General features: G+C 40.5%; 1 protein-coding gene across 6 annotated transcripts in view; it reads left to right on the top strand.

Annotated features, from left to right (window-relative positions):
• Positions 1-19,084, top strand: part of ST6GALNAC3 (ST6 N-acetylgalactosaminide alpha-2,6-sialyltransferase 3) — a 608,849-nt gene that overhangs the window by 195,487 nt on the left and 394,278 nt on the right. For 5 of the 6 annotated variants that reach the window (XR_006335818.1, XR_006335819.1, XM_043877625.1 and 2 more), the window contains exon 1: positions 16,139-16,262. The exons of the other annotated variant lie outside the window; for it this stretch is intronic. Coding sequence is in view for 3 of the 5 variants with exons in the window: in XM_043877625.1 (XP_043733560.1) it covers positions 16,233-16,262 (30 nt within the window). In the remaining 2 variants the exon portion in view is untranslated. Of the gene's footprint in view, positions 1-16,138; positions 16,263-19,084 lie in introns of those variants that run through there. 6 annotated transcript variants of the gene reach the window in all.

Here is a 19,084-nt window from a genome sequence, read left to right as displayed (position 1 = left end):
CTTTTGTTAGGTCCATATCATTTAACTGTGTGAACTTGGGTAAGTTACTTAATGTCTCTTAGCTTCGCTTTCCTCACACTAGCATGGTATCTTGTAAGATGCTGTGTTGATTAAATAGACTCATGTGTGTAAAGCACTTATAGTAGTGCTAGGAGCAAAGCAAGTTCTTGATAAACACTACATACTGGTATTATCATGACTGATCTGTATGTCAGAATTAACTTATGTGTGCGTGCTTTCTTGTGTGCTAAGTTGCTTCAGTCGTATCTGACTCTATGTGTCCCTATGGACCATAGCCCGCCAGGCTGTCCATGGAATTCTCCAGGCAAGAATACTGAAGTGGGTTGTCATGACCTCCTCCAGGGGATCTTCCCCTTTTATGCAGTATGCTTTATATATAAATTCATATGTCAAGGACTCTCTGTGCCCCACTCCTTGTCACTTCTTCTGTCCTCCACGCCCATTCTCATCTTAAGGTTACTGGGGAACTATATCATTAGCCAGATGGTAGCTCAAGGAACATGGAGTCAACACAGAAAAGAGGTCATTTAGGCATACAATACTAAACCTCTGGAAAAGTGACAAAAGAGCCAAACCTCTGAATGGTGGTTATCTATCTGGTAATGGAATTGTCTTAGTTTTCTCAGCTCCAATGTCTCATTCTTTTGGACACTGCTACGTAAAGACATTTGCCCCTCTGAACATCATGTTCCTCTAATGCTAATCCCTGGCAGTTGACATATTCTTTCTGTTGATGTGTTAGCATTATTCATTAAACCAAAGTCTGGGTCATCCTTCTTGTGGACCTGGCAAGTGCTCTTTTTCTTTTCTTTGTCTGTTGATTATCTTTCGTACCTGAATGGTATCTTGCAATGACATACCATTATAATACCATTGTGACTTTGTACAACATGCAGAAACCATTGCATACTCATGGAGCTGGAAGGAACCACACAGATTACCTCCGTCCCCCTCATTTTACAGATGAGGAACCTTCCTTAAGTAATAGCCTGAAATTCTATTAGAACCAGCAGAGAATGTGTCTGAAGGGAGTTGGGGTTAGCTCAAGGCAGCCACATCAGCATAATAGTGGTAACTTCAATTTTTCTTCATACTGCAGTGGATTCATTAGTTATAATGAACCTATCTATCTATATATATTATAGCCATCAAATTATCTTCAGTAACTAGATAGGTGTTATTAGTTTAAACGTTTAAGACCCGTGAAAACATGTTGGTTCACTGAGCACGTCTGCCATATGCACTTAAGGAGATTCTTCACTGAATGGTAATTGTAGTAACTGCTGCCCTACTCTTGTAATATCTTCTATAAAAATAATAATTTGTGCTTCAAATGTCTCTTTCTGTGAGTTGCTCCAAGTACTTTGCGGGAATCCCTTACTTAAATCCGTCCTTTGAGATGGAGGGTGGAATAGCTTACTGTGGAGTAGCTCAGAAGGAGGTGGGGAGGAGTCTCAGGAGCTGCTATAATCTGGATCAAAACCCAGTCTTGTTCAGATGGCATCCTTCTTATTCACATTAGAATAAGAATTTAGGTGTCCAAGACTATTTCACATTTGTTGAATTAATAGATTCTCATTAAACTCCTCTGAAATAATAGCAGTAGATATTGTGTCAGGTGATTAAAACAAGATTGTGCTCAGTTGCTTCAGACTCTTTGAGACCCCATGGACTGTAGCCCACAGGACTCCTCTATCCATGGGATCTTTTCAGTAAGAATACTGGAGTGAGTTGCCATGCCCTTCTCCAGGAGATCTTCCCAACCCAGGGATCAAACCTGTGTCTCCTGCATCTCCTGCATTGCAGGCAGATTCTTTACCTCTGAGCCACTGGGGCAGTCCAAGATAGGGAAGACTTATTGGGCCCTAAACTGATTATTGATAAAGCCATACCCCAGGACTCTTGAATATAAATCTAAGGCTTTGTCTGCTGGATTATATTACTTAGAGACATGTTTTCCACTTTTAAGAAGTGGCCTTTACACCTCTAGATTACAAAAAATAAATTACCTATACCTCATTATATGAAGCAAGTTAGCTCTTTCAGGAATGTCAAGAGACTGTTTACACAGCGTGTAAAAGATGGCACTCAAGGCCATTTTGCTCCAGGAATGTTTATATAGGTAATATTTGACTCTGGCAACTGCTTTGAAGAAAGAAGAAAAGCCATTTTGGCTAGAGGAAGGACAATTAAAAATCGACACATCATCTTTAAGGGTGTAATGTTTTCAATCTTTTGAAACCAATTATGGTTACCCTGAACACCAAGGTTACCTATAGGCAGGTCACTATAGTTATGTGGGGTGGCAATACTAGTACAATGTCATGATTTACGTATGTTATAGGCTAATAACCCAGCATTGCTAACCATCTTATATCAAGGCCATGAAATTCAATTGTAACATTTCACTTCAATGCACAAACATCACATTGCTCATCTGTGTTGCTATTTTCTTTCCTCTCTGTGTTTTTCCTGCCTCTACTGCTCCTCATGTTCCTAGGTTGTGAAAACATCAGTGCCCACAAATGCAACTACTTTTCCCCTTAGGTCTTTACTATAAGCATATACTTTCATCAAAATTAAAGTGAAGGTAGACTGAAAATGAGGCATAGGACATTCTACTTACTACTGGTTTTGTGGCCAGTGTTCATTGAACTCATTCCTATGCATAAGAGCAAGGGTTTGGGATTTTGGCAGACCTGGGATGAATCCCAGCTCAGCTACTTACTGGTTGCATGACCTTGTTCAGGTCAGTTTCCTTATCTATAAAATGAGGAGGGTAATACTTGCCTCAGAGCATAATTATAAGGATTAAAGAAAAGTGTGTATGAAGTCTCAAGCTTAGGACCTAGGATAGAGGGTTTTTCAATAAATACATCTTTCTGTGTGTTTCAAATCATTGTATGCCTGAATATCACCTGCAGTGTGTATGAAAGCTTCAGATTCTTATACTCACAGCCATCCCCCTCCAAGGCTTTGGGAGCAGTAAATCTGATTAAAGCCCAGAAACCTCCAGTTTCACAGATAGATGATCTGAGGATCATAGTTAGGAAAATCATGCTTCAGGTTCTAAGCAAATGGGCTGTATAATGAGTTCTTCAAACTTTTCTGGGTTATGGTCAAATTCCCTCAGTTTTTCAGAGGCAGAAATTATAACTTTTAGGGGTCACTTCACTGACTGCAATAGCTAGTAGTAGAAAATTGGGTGTTGTGGGATGTATTCACTAACCACATGTTACTGGTCACCTTCTCACTGGCAAAGCCTCCCCTAGCTGCAGGCAAATCAGGGACAGACAAGGCAGGCATGAAGGTGGAGCACTCAGTGACCACCTGCCTTTCCTGGGCACCCAGGGCTCCACTTCCTAGGACAGCTCTTTTTCAGCATCATGATGGCTCTGTCAAGTAGGTCTATAGATTCTTTCAAGTCCTCACTTTCTAGGACTTCTGCTCTTGCTTCACAAATATGCTGTATCTTGAGAGAAGCTGTATCAGAGGAAGAAGAGCTGGAAGTCTCCACTTTGCTGGGACCAGACCCCGCTTTTTTGTCTAGGACCAGGAATTTACTTGTTCTTATCATCCAATATGGGGCAACAGGTGTAACCTCTCACTTCCGAGGTTGCACCTTTAGAAGTGAAGCCTTTTAATGCCTAGAGGACAAGGTCAGGTCTCTAGAAACTAAAGAATAGCTGTTTGAGGGCATGTCTCACAACTGGCTCAGTGGGTGTTATCTCCAGGTCTCATCTCCCTATTCTTTTTTTTTTTTTTTTTTCCTATTCTATCTTGATTCCAGCCACCCATCTGAGTTTCCTGTGGCCACCTTCCCTGTGAGTGCACCAGTCACTAACCACACTCTCTTTTCTTCCACTTGAGGCAGGGATAGTCCGGCATGTTGGCAAGTTGGAAACTATCGATCTTGGCCTTTATTTGACTCTCCAGCCATGTTTTAAGTTTGGTGACCACATACAGTCTGAGGCTCAGCTGCTCTGGGGGAAACAGTCACACGTGGCCCAGGGTTATGTTATCACTGGGTTGTGTCCCATGGAGAGTTGTGCTCAGACATCCTTGAGAGATAGCACGGTAAATGGTGAGAGAACTGGGCCAGGGGTCAGTAGTGCTAGTGAAAGCACCTCTGCTCCAGGCAGCTGCACCTTGGCCAAGTCCTCCATCCTTCTAGAGAATTCCAACTCTTCTTCCAGTCCAGGACTGCTGTCGGGCAGGAGCAGACAGTGTCTGCATTGAGATCTTTTCCTACACACTTTGACTCAGGTTCCTGAGCCCTTGTCCCCAGTTATGGATCCTCAAGGTCTGTCCTCTTGATCATGATCGTTTTCTCAATGAAGCTGTGGAACTATCCACCTCCTTCTTCCAGCTTGCACTGATCTCTCTTTTTCTGGACTTGGTCACTGGTCTGTTTAGTGTCTTGATAGATCATCTGCTCTGTTGCCTGCCTTCCCATCCCACCCAAGCTCTGTCCCACTGGGGTCCAAAGTCAGACAAGGCAGAACTGCATTCCTCTCACTGTCTTCCCCTCTGCCTCTCTCTTTCCTCCTTTGTTCCAGAGAAGAGCACCTGCATCCACCCCCCACCCTCCACCAATGTGCTTTACCGCCTTTTCTGTAGGGCCCCACTGAAAATCAGATAAAGATTCTGAAGGAAAATATGTCAGTACTGAGGCTGAATATAAATCTGATCTTCATAATTCTCATATCTGAAAATAATATGTATTTTCTGAAGAAAGTAGACCATTATCTTAATTATCACCTCTGTAAAATTGCTAGCGGTCAGAGGCCCAGGAAATGACTTTGCTCTGACTATGTGTGATATGCAAATGTAGTGAATTCATGGCTACTGAGACCCCGGCTTTAAAATCAGCTCTTTGTGAATCAAAAGCAGCCAATATTCTGTAAATCCTCCCCAGATAGGGTTTCTTACAGAAATACTGGCAGACTCTGTAATGACTGTGGCTGCTTTGATATGAGGATGTAGTCAATATCTCAGAAAAAAGACTTCAACTTTCTACTTTCTGCAGTATAGAGAGGAGGGGAGGAAGTACTCGATGTTCTCATGTCCGTCTGACTCAGCGACCAAAATGCTTTATAATTTTTTAATTGTTTCGTCTGGATAGAGTCTGCTCCCTGTAGAACTCATAGATCTACATTTACATAGGAGAGAAAATTGTAGTCATATCCCCACGGCTGCTTGACATTCCATTATTGATGTGATGAGCTCTTTGTTCCCCATTTTGATACAGAGAAGATATTGACTGAGGAAAATGCACGAAATATATCTTTCTCCACTAATAACCGAGAAGTGGTAGTGGTGCTGTTTGTTAATTCAAGATTTGTTTTGCTTTGCCAAATGGATTTGCTATTAATTTCACTCAGGCCATGCAAAACTCTCCATCAGCAACATGCAGAAATAGAGGTAAGATTGTCGAGTGGTTGCCAGAATTTGTCTTGATGATACTTGATGCAGATTTAAGAGAGAGAGAAAGCAAAAACAATGCATTGTGCCGGGGCACCGGAGCCATTGGCGGGGAAGGGCGCTCTGAGCTGACCCTTTCTTCCCTGAGCCCAGCCAGCTAACCCTCCTTTCCCTTCAGTTCCCACACCCAACTAGTCAGCAAAACCATACACGGGTGATCTTGATTTGAAGAGAGAAAGAAATTGGCTCTTGAAGTCTCAGAGCTGAGGTACTTATGCAGTAAACTCTAAGAGGCATTTCATTTTTAACTAGCTTCATGTCTCCCTTGGTTTCACAACAGCTCAAAGAAAATACTTCAGGAAGAAAGCAGAGCTGCTAGAAATTATGGGCAGTACCTGTCGACTGCATGAACTTGACACAGCTTTTTTCCTATTGTTTTGACAGGATTGCGTTTCGCTTTATGCGGCTGGTGGTATGCTCTGCCTAACTGTGATGTTCCTGTCTTTCCCTGGCCCAACCAAGGGCTCCTTTGTAAGATCACTTTGTCACCAATACTACACATTTTGGCACTTTGTGTGGCCTTGTATTGCTGTTTCATGTTTAATAGCTTCACAGGATTTAATGTTTTTACTATAGAGAGACTGTATTCTACTAAAGGGAGATTATTTGACTTTGTTTGGTTTTAGACTATAAGCTGCAGTCAGCTGTGAAGAAGTTGGGAGCCACATTTGCAGCCTACCTCCAGCTAAATGGATAGAATCGCGTGGTAGACACTGGGTCATGGCCCTAGTCCTGGCATTAGAGTGAGCTTTCTTTTTCTTCCTCTCCTTTCTCCTTGTTGTCTGTCTCTTCTAAGCCTCTTTCAATCCTTTTAGGGATTAGGCCGAGTGTAAATAACCTTCCATACGCTAAGCCAGAGGTCAACACAGGTGCTTGCAGCCTCCAGGTAGGTAATGAAATGACTCAGCCCAGGGAAAAGGGCATGGCCTGTCTCCTCATAGCACCGGGCAGCAGTGGCCACACTGGAAGGAGGGCTTGTTATTGCCAAGTTTTTAGATGTTTCAAAACAAGTCAGATAGAATCTTAAGTAAACTCCACAATTTTTAAGCATAGCAATTCATGTGTGTATATGTATGTTTTATATATATATTCCTAGGTGTAGCCCGCCCCCCGCCCTCCACCCAGTATTTAGCTGTCATAGTGTACCACTGGTTTGCATTATCTGCTTTAAAATTTTATTTGGTAGCTACCCAGTTGTAATAGGATTGACTGTCCTACCGTGGCTCTCTGCGTATAAAGCCATGCATATCTGGTCACTTGCCAAGTGCTGTTTGCTGATCAGCAAAAGCTGTTGAAGGATTCTGAAAGAGTAGAAAAAAGGAAAGCTAATTGCTTAGTTCCATAAAGACCATGGACTGTCACATTCGCTATGAATATACCTGACACAAAATCCTGGACCTTGCTAATGAATGCTGTCTTCTCTCCCAGACTCTCTCTAACTGCTCCAGAATGTATGTGTGTCTGAAGCCCTGTGAGGCATTCAGTTAGAGTCGTAGTCATCTCGCCAGTGTCGGAATCCCTCTGAGACTTTATCATTCTAGATAAGGGATTTATCTAGATAAGGGGGCATTTAGCAGTGCTCTCCAAATGCTGGCTCCTGAGAAAATTTCTCTGACCTATAGCTGACACTGTGAGAAAAACCAAGTATTGCATGAAGTTAAAATTATTAAACTTATTTTGACATTATATAGTTGTTATTTCCCCAGAATGTGCCAAAACACCCTGCTGAGAAGGTCTTTTTAGAAAGAGTGCCTTTGCTCAACATAATGAAAAATTGACAACCTTAGAACGGTTCCTCCCTTCCCTCTTTCTTTCTAGATTGTGTTCGTCTCTGAAATGGAAAAGTCTTTGACCAGACTTGAGCAAAGCCTTTAGCTGATGGAAGGTGCAGAGAGGAGGGGAGAGGGGCAGGGAACTTCAGTGCAGGAGGACCACATCTATTCTTAATGAAAGTGATCGCATTTGTGAGGGGGCCTGTCCTCATTCAGTCTATGCTTGGAAGAAATTTACCTGAAAGCTGTTGCAAGCAGGTCAGGGTTTTGTTTTCTTGTTGGCGGGGGTGGGGAGGGGGGGCGCTGGTGGTACTGACCTTTTCTAGTTTTGGAAGGAGAATGTATGACTCTTGAGAAAAAAAGATGTTATTGTCACATGTTTGAATTCAGCAAGCACACCTGGAATGGCCCCGTCGAGGGATGATGGGCTCAAAGAACATGGATGATACCATGAAACATTGACCTGTTTCATGTGAGAATTGCCGAGCCTGCTTTTTGGAATTGGCTGCCATGTTTGCTTTATAAATTGATCCTCATATCCATTCCTTAATTGATGGCTGTGGAAGAGAAGTCTCCCTCTTGTTTATACTCATGTCTCCGTGGGGACATAAGGATCAGCCCGCTTATCAAATAAGAGTATCCCTAGTCCTTGTTGACTTGGCAAGTTACTTTCTTGCTGAGAGTTTTGCAAGCTGTAGAGTGGTTGTAAGGTGGTTTGCTATCATGGGAAAGGTTAGAAAAGAGGATCCTATGTCCATTTTTAAAAACATTACTCATTGTCTGCACCAGGTCTTAGTTGAGGCATGCGGGATCTTTAGTTGCACTGTGTGAACACTTAGCTGCAGCATGTGGGATCTAGTTCCCTGACTGCAGATTGAAGCTGGGACTGCTGCATTGAGAGATGGAGTCTTAGCCACTGGACTTCCCTATCTCCATTTTGAAGTGATACTTACGTCACTTCTTAGAACCAGAAGAACTTATTCTTGGACTGAGAAAAATTATTTGTAAATTCAAAATTATTCACAGTAATTTACTGAGGACTCCTTTTATTCCAGGATCTATTCCAGGCACTGGAGCTATAAGCAATCACTAGATAAAACAGACCCAAAGGCCTGTCCTCAGTGATCTTATGCTCTAGTGGGACAAAACAGACAAAAACAAAACAAAATCTACAACACAGGAATACTATTACATAGTATGTAAGGAGGAGACAACTCTATGTGGAAAATAGAGCCAGTTCAGGGTGATTAGAAGCATGGGAAAAGAGAATGCTACTTAAAACAGAGCAGTCGAAGCAGATGCACCTGACTGGGAGACATGGAGTGGCAACTTTATTTTTGCTTTAATAAGACTGCTTCTACTGAGAACAGACTGCATAAAAGCTAGGATGGAAGCATGGGGGACCCATTAGGAGGTCAATCCTGGTGAGAGAGGCTAGTGACTTGGAGCAGGTGGCAGCAATGGAGGGGTAAGAAGCAGTCAGATTCATACATTTATATAATTGGATACATTTATGACATATGGAGGGACTTTAAGGACTGTTTAGACCTCTTCTGAAGCCAAATAGGGAACAGAAGTGACTGAAACTAGCTGCATGACAAAGGAGCTTTTTAGAAATAGAGTGCTACGCCCTATTACATTAAAATATAAAACATCATGTGAATCGAACTAAATATATTTGCACAATTGGGCTGTGAACTTCCAAACTGCATTCTGGTATAGTCAAGCCCTTCATTTAACAGATTAGTGATCCAACGTCCCAGGAACTCCATTGACTTGTCCAAGGTCATTAGAGGCAGAATCAGGATTGGAACCTCAGGCTTCTTTGTTTCCAGTCTAATGTTCTTTCATTGCATCTGTACTTGAACTGTGAATAGCTTTTCCACCTTCATGTCACTCTCTGAGTAAGCGCCAGTGGAGTAGAATGCTTTTTTTTTTCCCCCACTGAGGCAGCATGATGTGTTCATTTTACTGTTCCTTTCACCTCTATCATCAAGTGTCATCTTCTTAAACCTGCAAGCCCTCTCCTGTCCCAGGCCCCTACAGAACTCCCTTGGGACCGACTGTGTGTGCCCTCAGGATTGTGAGTGTTGAGAGTACAGGGGTAACTAAGACGCACACTAGGTTGGTGGACACTGAAGTGAGGTAAAGAATAGCAGAGAGAATCTATACAGAATGGGGACAGAGGGCTGTACTTTGTTTTGAGTGCTTGGTGGATGTATCAATGTTTACATAACAAATAAAAGAGATTGTTGTGGGGAGAAGAGAGGCCATTTATAAAAGTGTTCAAAGGTTCACTTATCGTCCTTTCAGTGATGTGAGGTTTACTGCATTTATAAACTTAAAAAATTGTAGTCTTTTCTCTTATAAAAGAAATACATCCTGGTGTATGGAATAATGTATTTCGTAAAGTAGGCATTGTTAGGAAAAGAATGTCGAGAAAATTAGATATCTGGGGAAACATCAAGTTATATTTTCATCTCATATTGTAGACAGAAATAAAAACCTCCAAAGATTAGATACAAATGAAAAAAATCATAAAAAACTCTAAGGAAATTTAATGGGTTTTTATTTGATCTCAGAATGTAGAAGGATTTTGACTGTGAGGAAAAATAGAAAAAACATAGCATTTATTACATAAAAATTAAAACACAACCAGAAAAATATTCATAATACATATTTAAATAAAGGTTAATAACCTTAATGTAAAAAGTTTATGTGCTAAGTTGCTTTAGTCATGTCCAGCTCTTTGTGATCCTATGTAGTGTAGCCTGCGAGGCTCTGTCTATGGGATTTTCCAGGCAAGAATACTGGAGTGGGTTGCCATCTCCTTCTCAAGGGGATCTTCCCGACCCAGGGATCGAACACACGTCTCCTGTGTCTCCTGCGTCGCAGGAGAATTCTTCAATGACTAAGCCAAAGTTTATGTGTATCTTAAAGGAAAAAACCCAAACATTAATAGATAATTGAGAGGAAGAACTCAAAAATTCACTAAAGAGGAAATCTAAATGGCAAATAAATTTACAGGAAAAGCTTTCACCTTCCTAGTATTCAAAGAAGATGAAAACTTCTCTGATGTCATTTTCTGTTTGTCAAGTTGGTAAAGGTAAAATAAAAATTTTAATGCTTAAAGCTAGGAAATTAAGATAGACCCATTTGTGTCTTCCTGATAGAAATATTTACTGCTATATCAGTCTGGAAATCAATAGGCAACATGCACTGAGAGCCTTAAGATATTAATATTCATTGACTCATTAATATTACTTTTATTCTTAAAAAGAAAAAGCTAAAATTTGAGCAAAAGATTTACATCACAACCATATTTATAATAGGGAACAGTTGGAAACAATCTAAACATCTGCTCAAGATGTGTTTTTGCTACACCACACATGCTCTGTCATTAAGTCATGTCTGATGCTTTGAGACCCTGTGGACTGTAACCTGCCAGGCTCCTCTGTCCATGGAATTCTCCAGGCAAGAATACGGGAATGGCCAGCCATTCCCTCCTCCAGGGGATCTTCCTGACCCAAGAGTCGAACCTGCATTTCCTGCATATCCCGCATCGGCAGGTGGATTCTTTAGCACTTTGCCTGGGATGGTAGAATGCTATTTCTAGAAGTTCACCTCACCACATACAGTCCTTATGCCACTCTTGTGCTTTATATACTATGGAGGTCTGTTGTTAAGTGTCTCTGGCCGTTTCCAAAGCCAGTGGCACCTCACTGCTTTATTCAGTGGGAACATGTTATATGGCTTAGAGATGAGAGTCTCATTTATCACAGAAACTTTGGAACATAAAACTAAAGGAAAGAAAAAGACCAGTCATAATCATAACTTCCAAAGTCAGACATATTTTGGTATTTTTCTTTTTTTAATCTTTGTAAAATGTATTCATAGTTAGAGCGAATTTTACTTAACCGTCATCTGTCAATAATGAACAACTCCTTTAAACTATGCATAGATTATATATGTGTGTACTTGTGGATTGCATATATATTATGTATATATGTGAGCAAGTTTCATTCTAATTCTCTAACTTAATATAGACTCTGAACCTATTCCAATTTATATTAATTTTTTAAAGCTTTTATAAAGATTATAATTTACCCGCAGCCTTTTAAAAACACAACCTACTGTGCAAAGTGAAGTTGGAGGACCCAGCTATGAAATCTGTCTCTGTAAGTCTTTTAACCACTTGGTGGCCTGGAGGACGCATGGGGCGGGCTTTCATGAGTTTGCCCTCAGCTCTCCCAGCCTCCAGTAATACAGCCTTTTCTCTGATCATCCTCTTCTCCCATTACTCATTATTTCATGTCAGGAATCCCCAAGCAAGCAATTCAAGGACCTTGAGTGAAGCATGAGTTAAAGCTATTTCCATGGCCCATATTTCTTCAATCAATAAAAGATTGCCAGCAGTTCTATAGTCAGAACTTAATAAATTCTAATTTTATTCTGATATTATTTTTAAAATGCTAGTCTCAGTCCTCCTTGTCTGATTTCTAATCTATGAAGCAAACAGTAAATGCAAACATAAGCAGTTTAAGGAGTGCTTGCATGGTAAGTCGCTTTAGTCATGTCTAACTCCTTGCAACCCTAGGGACTGTAGCCCACCAGGCTCCTCTGTCCATGGGATTCTCCGGGCAAGAATACTGGAGCAGTTTGCCACGCCCTCCTCCAGGGGATCTTCCCGACCCAGGAATCGAGCCTGCGTCTTTTATGTGTACTGCATTGGCAGGTAGCTTCTTTACCACTAGAGCTGCCTGGGAAGCCCCTTAGTTTAAGGGGACAGGCATGGAATCGGGATGCTATTGCAGGATGCTCTCTTACTGTTTTCTTGACAAAGTTGTGTGATTCAACAGTTACTGGTAGAGACTCTCATCAACAATTTGTTACTATGACAGAAGCAGCACTCAAATTCAGAGAATGTTGAGCTTCACCTTGTGGTGAATTCAAACCTGACTAAAAGCCACCGCTTCACTAGGAGATGGAAAAATGGCACTCTTTAAGACTGCATGAAGTGCGGTCTAGAGTTCTGCTTTATATCCTGAGTGAGAGAATAATGACATGGCACCCTGGTAGACAGACTGACCTCCTGTCCATATGGAGACAGTGTTTGTCCAAAATGTGTTTGGTGCAGTTATAGTTTCTCGGCTTGTGGTAGATGTCCCTCTGGAAAAGTTCATTGCTCAAATGGGTTTAGAGAAAGATTCATTGCAGGACTTTAAAATTCTAGGCTGCACTGTGAATCAATATGAATAGGTTGCAATATACAGCATTTCCTAAACCTATATGAAGATGAGCCCTTTGTTCACGAGAGCGTGTTTTCTAAAGCTTACTCTGGGAAATTCTATCTCGGGGCCTTGCAGGTGCAGCAGATTTGAATCTTGGTCTACAAACTGAGATGTGTAAGGATTAGCATTTTTATTTTTAGAAATATTAATTTTTAATTTTAAAACCCACTGCCTTTAAAATCAGAATTTTAATTTTAAAAATCTGTCCCCTTACCTATTAGTGCTGTGCCAAAGTTCTTGCTCATTTGTCTACCCTTGAGCAGCTTTCTCTTGTCCTAGGCAGTGCCTAGTAACCATCTCAAGGTCTTTCCTGGACAATACTTTAATTACAAAGAGGGATGTAAATTTTTCTCCTCTTCTGCTCTCTGTCTTTACTCCAAATGTGTTTTCCTCCTTCTTCTTTTTTTTTTTTTAATTTAAACATGATTGACTTACAATATTGTGTTAGTTTCAGGTGTATAGCAAAGTGAATCAGTTATACATATATATATTTCTCCATATTCTTTTCCATTATAGGTTAGTACAAGATATTGGATATAGTTTCCTGTGTTATACAGTAAATCCTTGTTGCTTACTTATTTTGTGTATAGTAGTTTGCATATGTTAATCCCATACTTCTGATCTATCTTTCCCCTCCTTGCCTTTCGCCTTTGGTAACCACAAATTTGTTTTCTATGTTTGTAAGTCTGTTTTTGTGTATCTTCCATTAAGTTCTCCTGTTTTATTTTTTCCCTAATTGATGGTTTCTTAATAAAATTACCCCTCCAACACTTACATATTTAAAATAAACAGGGGGGTATATTGACTTATATGTCTGGATGGTTCACTGATAATAGACCAGGGCTGGTTTGATTCAGCAGTTTAATAGTATCATCATGGCACCAAGTTCATTCTTCCTTTTGAGCCTAAGATGTATTTCTTTGTTGGGAGGAAAATGGCTAAGGTGATTCCAGGCTTCATGTTTGCATACCATATCTTCCAGAAGTAGAGACTGTCGACTTTGGGTAGCTTCTGAAAATATAAAAAATCCTTCTCTCACAATAAGTGGTTTCCCTGGTTGCAGTGGTAAAGAATCTGCCTGCCAATGCAGGGGGACCCAAAAGACACAGGTTCCATCCTTGGGTCAGGAAGATCCTCTGGAGGAGGAAATGGCAACCCACTCCAGTATTCTTGCCTGAAAAATCTCATGGACAGAGGAGCCTGGCAGGCTTGTTATGGAGTTGCTAAGAGTTGGACACAACGGAGCACAGACAAAACTCTCCTGTAATAATACCCATCAAACCTCAAAACATCATACTGGTCTTCACTGGATCCCATAAGTCCATTAACATCATTTTATAACTTTAAAATATATATACCATATATACCAGCATGGAGAATGGTGGCTTAGTTGCTAGGTCGTGTCCAACTCTTTGCCATCCTGTGGACTGTAACCCATCAGGCTCTTCTGTTCTATGGGATTCTGCAAGCGGGAATACTGGAGTGGGTTGACCTTTCCTTCTCCATGGAGAATAATGCAAACTCTTGTAGCTACCATCTAGTTTAAGAAAAGAGTATTACCAGTTCTATTGGAGGCTCCTTCTAGACTTCCCTAGTTGTGCCTCCAACATTCACTGCCTGAGCTAAGGTTTCTTTGTGTCTATTAATATCTTGCTTTTTAACATAACTCTAGTCCATAGATATATATTCCTAAATAGTATATTGTTTAATGTATGATTTTGAATTTTTTATTAATGATATAATTTACGTATATTCTTCTGCAACTTGCTTTTTTCATTCTGCATGGTTTGTGAGGTTTGCCTCTGTTGATGGACATTTTTGCTGTGATGTAGCATTTCACTGTGTAATTAAACCACAGTTTATTCATCTGTCTACCCTTGAGGAACCTTTTTTTTTTTTTTGGTTTCAGTTGAAGGCTATCGTGAATAATGCTTCCATGCAGCTCTCTTGTACATTCTGGTGCCTACATGGAAGGACTTCCCAAAATATACATATGGATAGTTAAGAATGACATTGCTGAATGAGATCAGGCACAATGTTTAATGTTACTAGATGATGCAAAATTATTTTCCAATAAGGATTAAAATGATTTTCAATGTGCATATAATAGCAGAAATCCTGTTGTTTCACATATTTTTTTCCATACTTGGTTTTGTCAGAATTTTGAATAGTTACCAAATTGGCCTGTGAAGATTACATTTTGTGGTTTAGTGTGCTTTTTTGACAAATTAATTATGTTGAGAAGATTTTTATTTGTTTATTGGTAGTTTTATTTCCTCTTTTCTGAAATATCTTTTCACATCTTACCTATTTTGCTATTGTGTTGTTTTATTCTTCTAAATTGATTTGTAGAAGTTCTTATATATTCTGCTTATAAATCAAGTGTCAGTTATTTATGTTGCAGTTTCTGCCCTCATTTTGTGATTTATAGTTTCACTTTTTGTATTTTTTAAAGTAATGTCTGTTAATAAATTTTAAAAATTAAGATGATTAAATATATCAAATTGTTCCTTATGGTTTATAGGTTAGTGTGTTATTATTAAAATTATTCTCCCCCAAATTACTTCCTAATCCAGCTTCATTATACACACACACACTTACTCATAAATACTGCAGCTTTAATTGATCTTGCATGAAAAAGGAGCACTATTCCATTTATTTTTTGAATATGATTGTTATATGGTCTCAGCACCACTTATTTTCCCCAATGATCTGCAATGACTTCACTGTTATCTACCAAGTTTCCATATGTGTGTGGATTCATTTCTGGACTGTTGTGTGCCATTATCTGTGTGTCTGTGTCAATATCATAATGTCATTGGCTTTTATGCCATTATAATAAGTTTTAAATCTGATTAGGCACCACCTTCCCACCTTCTGTACCTTTTTCTTCAGGAGTGCCTTGGCCATTCTTGGCTTTTTGCTCTTCTGCATAAGTTTTATTACTGGCGTGGAAGTTTCCAATATTTTTATTGAATTACATTAAAATTATAGATTTGAGGGAGAACTGGCATCTTTATAATTTTATAGTATCGAATATTTCTATCTGTAGCTTTATCTACTCATATCTTTAACCAATTTAGGTCTTTGTGTCCTTAGTTGTTATTATAAATGATATCTTTCAACATCACACTTTCTAATTATTGCTAAGCATTTTTCTCACTGAACTTTAGTGTTTACATAAGACAAGAACAGCCTTTGATATCTGCTTACCTCTACTTTTTGATGAGCACAAATCCATGTGTCAAAGAATGATAGTTTACTTACTTGTCAGAAAGAAGGAACAAAAATTTTTAAAAACTTTTAAATACAATTTAAAAGTAATTTAAATTAATTTGTCTGCCACACCTATATGATTTTACCCTCACCTCTCAGTGAAAGTGTTAGTGAAAGTTAGTTAGTGTCTGACCCTTTGCAACCTCATGGACTATAGTCTAATAGGCTCCTCTGTTCATAGAATTCTGCAGGCAAGAACACTGGAGTGGATAGCCATTCCCTTCTCCAGGGTATCTTCTGGACTCAGGGATCAAACCCAGATCTCCTGCATTGCAGGTGGATTCTTTACTGTCTGAAACCCACCCTCGCCTGTCAAGGTAGATGTTATTCCTGTTTCAATGACAAGGAATCCAGGGTTTAAAGAAGCCAAGTAACTTACTTCAAGTTAATGTGTTTATGGCAAAGCCAGGATTTAAAAGTAAGTGAATTTCACTCCAAAATGGTTTTACTCATCATATTGTGCTTTCCCTCAGGCAAAAAGTATGTTCAGAATTTTCTAAGCGCTGAATACAATGACTGGAATGAATAATTCATTCTATAGCCCAATTATGTGACATTCCACCCCCTCCCCAAAGTCAGCAGAGGTTTGATAGCACTCTATTCCGTTCCTCTTGTCACCGTTGCTGGCTGAGGAGACCAACTGGCCCCCAGGGAAGAGTTTTTACACACCTGAGGAAGCAGATAGCAGACATCACTGGCATGCTTCCCTTAGACTGCTTGTCAATGTGCACAGCCAGTCTGGGGAGCTGCAATAGTAATGTGGAAGTCTGTATGGAGTCTTTTAATATTTTCTTAAACAGTCAGTGATGGAAGACTCCGATAACAACTCAAGTAAAAGCTTACGGCTGTGAAAAAATCTCCTCTGTGGATTTGACTGGGAAGGATTCTCTGCTGAATATGGCCTGCATGCCTGAGCCCAATTTTCTTTGGTGAGAAAATTACCTCGAGTCATCTGGCCATCTGTGATCCTCATGGGTGAAATCGTCCGCTGGAAGACACAGTTGTTATCAATCAACCTGCACTAGTCAGCAGGTCTCGGGAGCTTTGGTGGGATGTTGTTACAGAAGATACAGGAGGAGCCTTTGTGGGGAAGAGATGACTAGTGATCTTGATGGCTTGTTAGAGACAGGTAGTGGCCATTATCAAGTGAGCGCAGCATATGAAGGTGCTGGGTTCAGCTCGGTGCCTGGGGTAATGTCTGCCAGCTGTCCAAGGCAGAAGTGGAGTCCAGGGGGGCCATGGCCTCAGTCAGGCTCCCTGCTTTTTAGAGCCAGAGCACAACTGTGATTCCTGTACCAGCCATGCTGACCTCAGGTGCCTCACCTGGGTCTCCTCACCTGTGTCGCCTCAGAATCCAAACTTGAAATAGGAAGAATTAGGTTAAAAGTTTCCAGAACTGAATAGAGATCCTCTACATAGATGTGATTTCAGAAACATGGTAGATATGTTATTTGGCCAGAAGAGTTCTAAATGTTTTCCTACCATAAAAGCTTTTGAGAAAACAGATGGTCAGAAATCATTTTTTTTTTCTGTTTCCTTTCCTCTCTTGCCTCTCCTCACCCCTTCTCTTCTGCCCATTCTCCTGTCATCTGTCATTTTTGCATTTCCTTCCCTCCCACCATTTCTCTTTCTCTTTCCTTTCCTTGCCTCTGTCTCCTCTTTTCTCCCCTCTATCGTTTGTTATGTTGTAAGTCAGCAATGCCAAAGTAGAAATTTGGGAACAATACCAGAAGTCCTTTTTATATTTATTTCATCAGGTGTTTAAGTCTTTGGTGTGAGTAAACCAAGGATATGTTCTTAAAAATATGTTGCTAATAAAGAAATACTGGAGACTGCTGTTCACAAATGTCTCTGTTTTCATTTTAGAACCACTGAGCTCTTCCCAGTTTGGGTACATGAATTATGTTTTAGCAAATGAATACCTAGTGTGCTATTTTGGGAGCTAAATTCATAATCATTTTGAACAAGGGTGAGGACTGTGATCTTTGGTTGGCATGTCCTTCATTGCTGCCACCGGTAACAGAAGATTGAGTTGGCAGCATCATGGGCAGTGGCAGGGGCTGGTCCTTTGTACTATTACTAAGGATTCTTGTAGGAAAGAAGTGAAATAATGGGCACAGAATTGAGAATGAAGTAAATGGTAGCTGTTATCACCATTATTAATGTTATATGCATGGTGTGGTACAAAGATTTGGATTCAGATCAACCTCTTGTTCAAATTCCAACTCAGTCACGTGCTAGCAAGTCACTTTATTCTATTTGAGACTCTGTTTTCTTTTTTGTGAGTTGAGATCGAGAACACGTTTATAGTTTGCTCATAGAGATGAGCCCGAGATCATATATGAAATCATCTGATACAAAGAAAATTCTCACTGGAATTGCCTTTTTTCTCCCCACCTAAGGTGATGTGTTTTGTAAATTTGACTCTTTCATATCATAATAACCCTTTACTGTTATTATGTTATTACCCCATTTTCTGGGCTTCCCAGGTGGCTCAGTCGTAAAGGACCCACCTGCCAAGGCAGGAGACACAAGTTCGATCCCTGGATCAGGAAGATCTCCTGGAGGAGGAAGTGGAAACCCACTCTAGTATACTTGACTGGAGAATTCCATTGACACAGGAGCCTGGAAGGCTATAGTCCATTGGGTTGCAAAAGAGTCAGACACGACTCAGCGACTAAACAACAACAGCCTTATTTTACAGAGAGGGAGGCTAAAGCACAGAGAAGTTTAATGACTTGCCTAGAGCCACAAGGATAGTAACTGGCAGAGCCACTGTTACTTGTGTGAAGGTACCGGATTGTGAGCTTTCATCCTTTTAATTGAAGATGTTATTACCCTGAGACATTGCCTAGAATCAGTTGGGAGTTTTCTCTTGAGTCTGCAGATTTTCCTAGGAATAAAACAACATGAAACAAAAGCACACTTAATTATGAGTTTATTCTCTGCATTAATGGAGTGAAAGGGTGAGTGGACTTTGTTTCATCCCAGTCTGGGAGAGGCAGCGGATTGCAGCCGGGCCGCTTGTCAGTGGTGAGGCTGGCCGGACAGTGGGCCTGCAGCCTGTGGGGCGGGGCCGGCGCCGGCTGCTGCAGCCACGTGGCCTGAGCTCCTCATCTGTGAGTGCGCACCGTGTTCAAAGGCACACAGATGGGAATTCAAGTGGGGCCAGGATCACTGGGAAAAGCATCGGAGAGGGAAGCCAAGCTGACAGACAGCACCCTTCTGTTTAACCAGAAC

The sequence above is a fragment of the Cervus elaphus genome, chromosome 20, assembly GCF_910594005.1.
Source record: "Cervus elaphus chromosome 20, mCerEla1.1, whole genome shotgun sequence".
NCBI classification, from domain to species: Eukaryota; Metazoa; Chordata; class Mammalia; order Artiodactyla; family Cervidae; genus Cervus; species Cervus elaphus.
The sequence above is the reverse complement of the archived record's forward strand: the minus strand, read 5'-3'. Positions and strand labels throughout refer to the sequence as shown.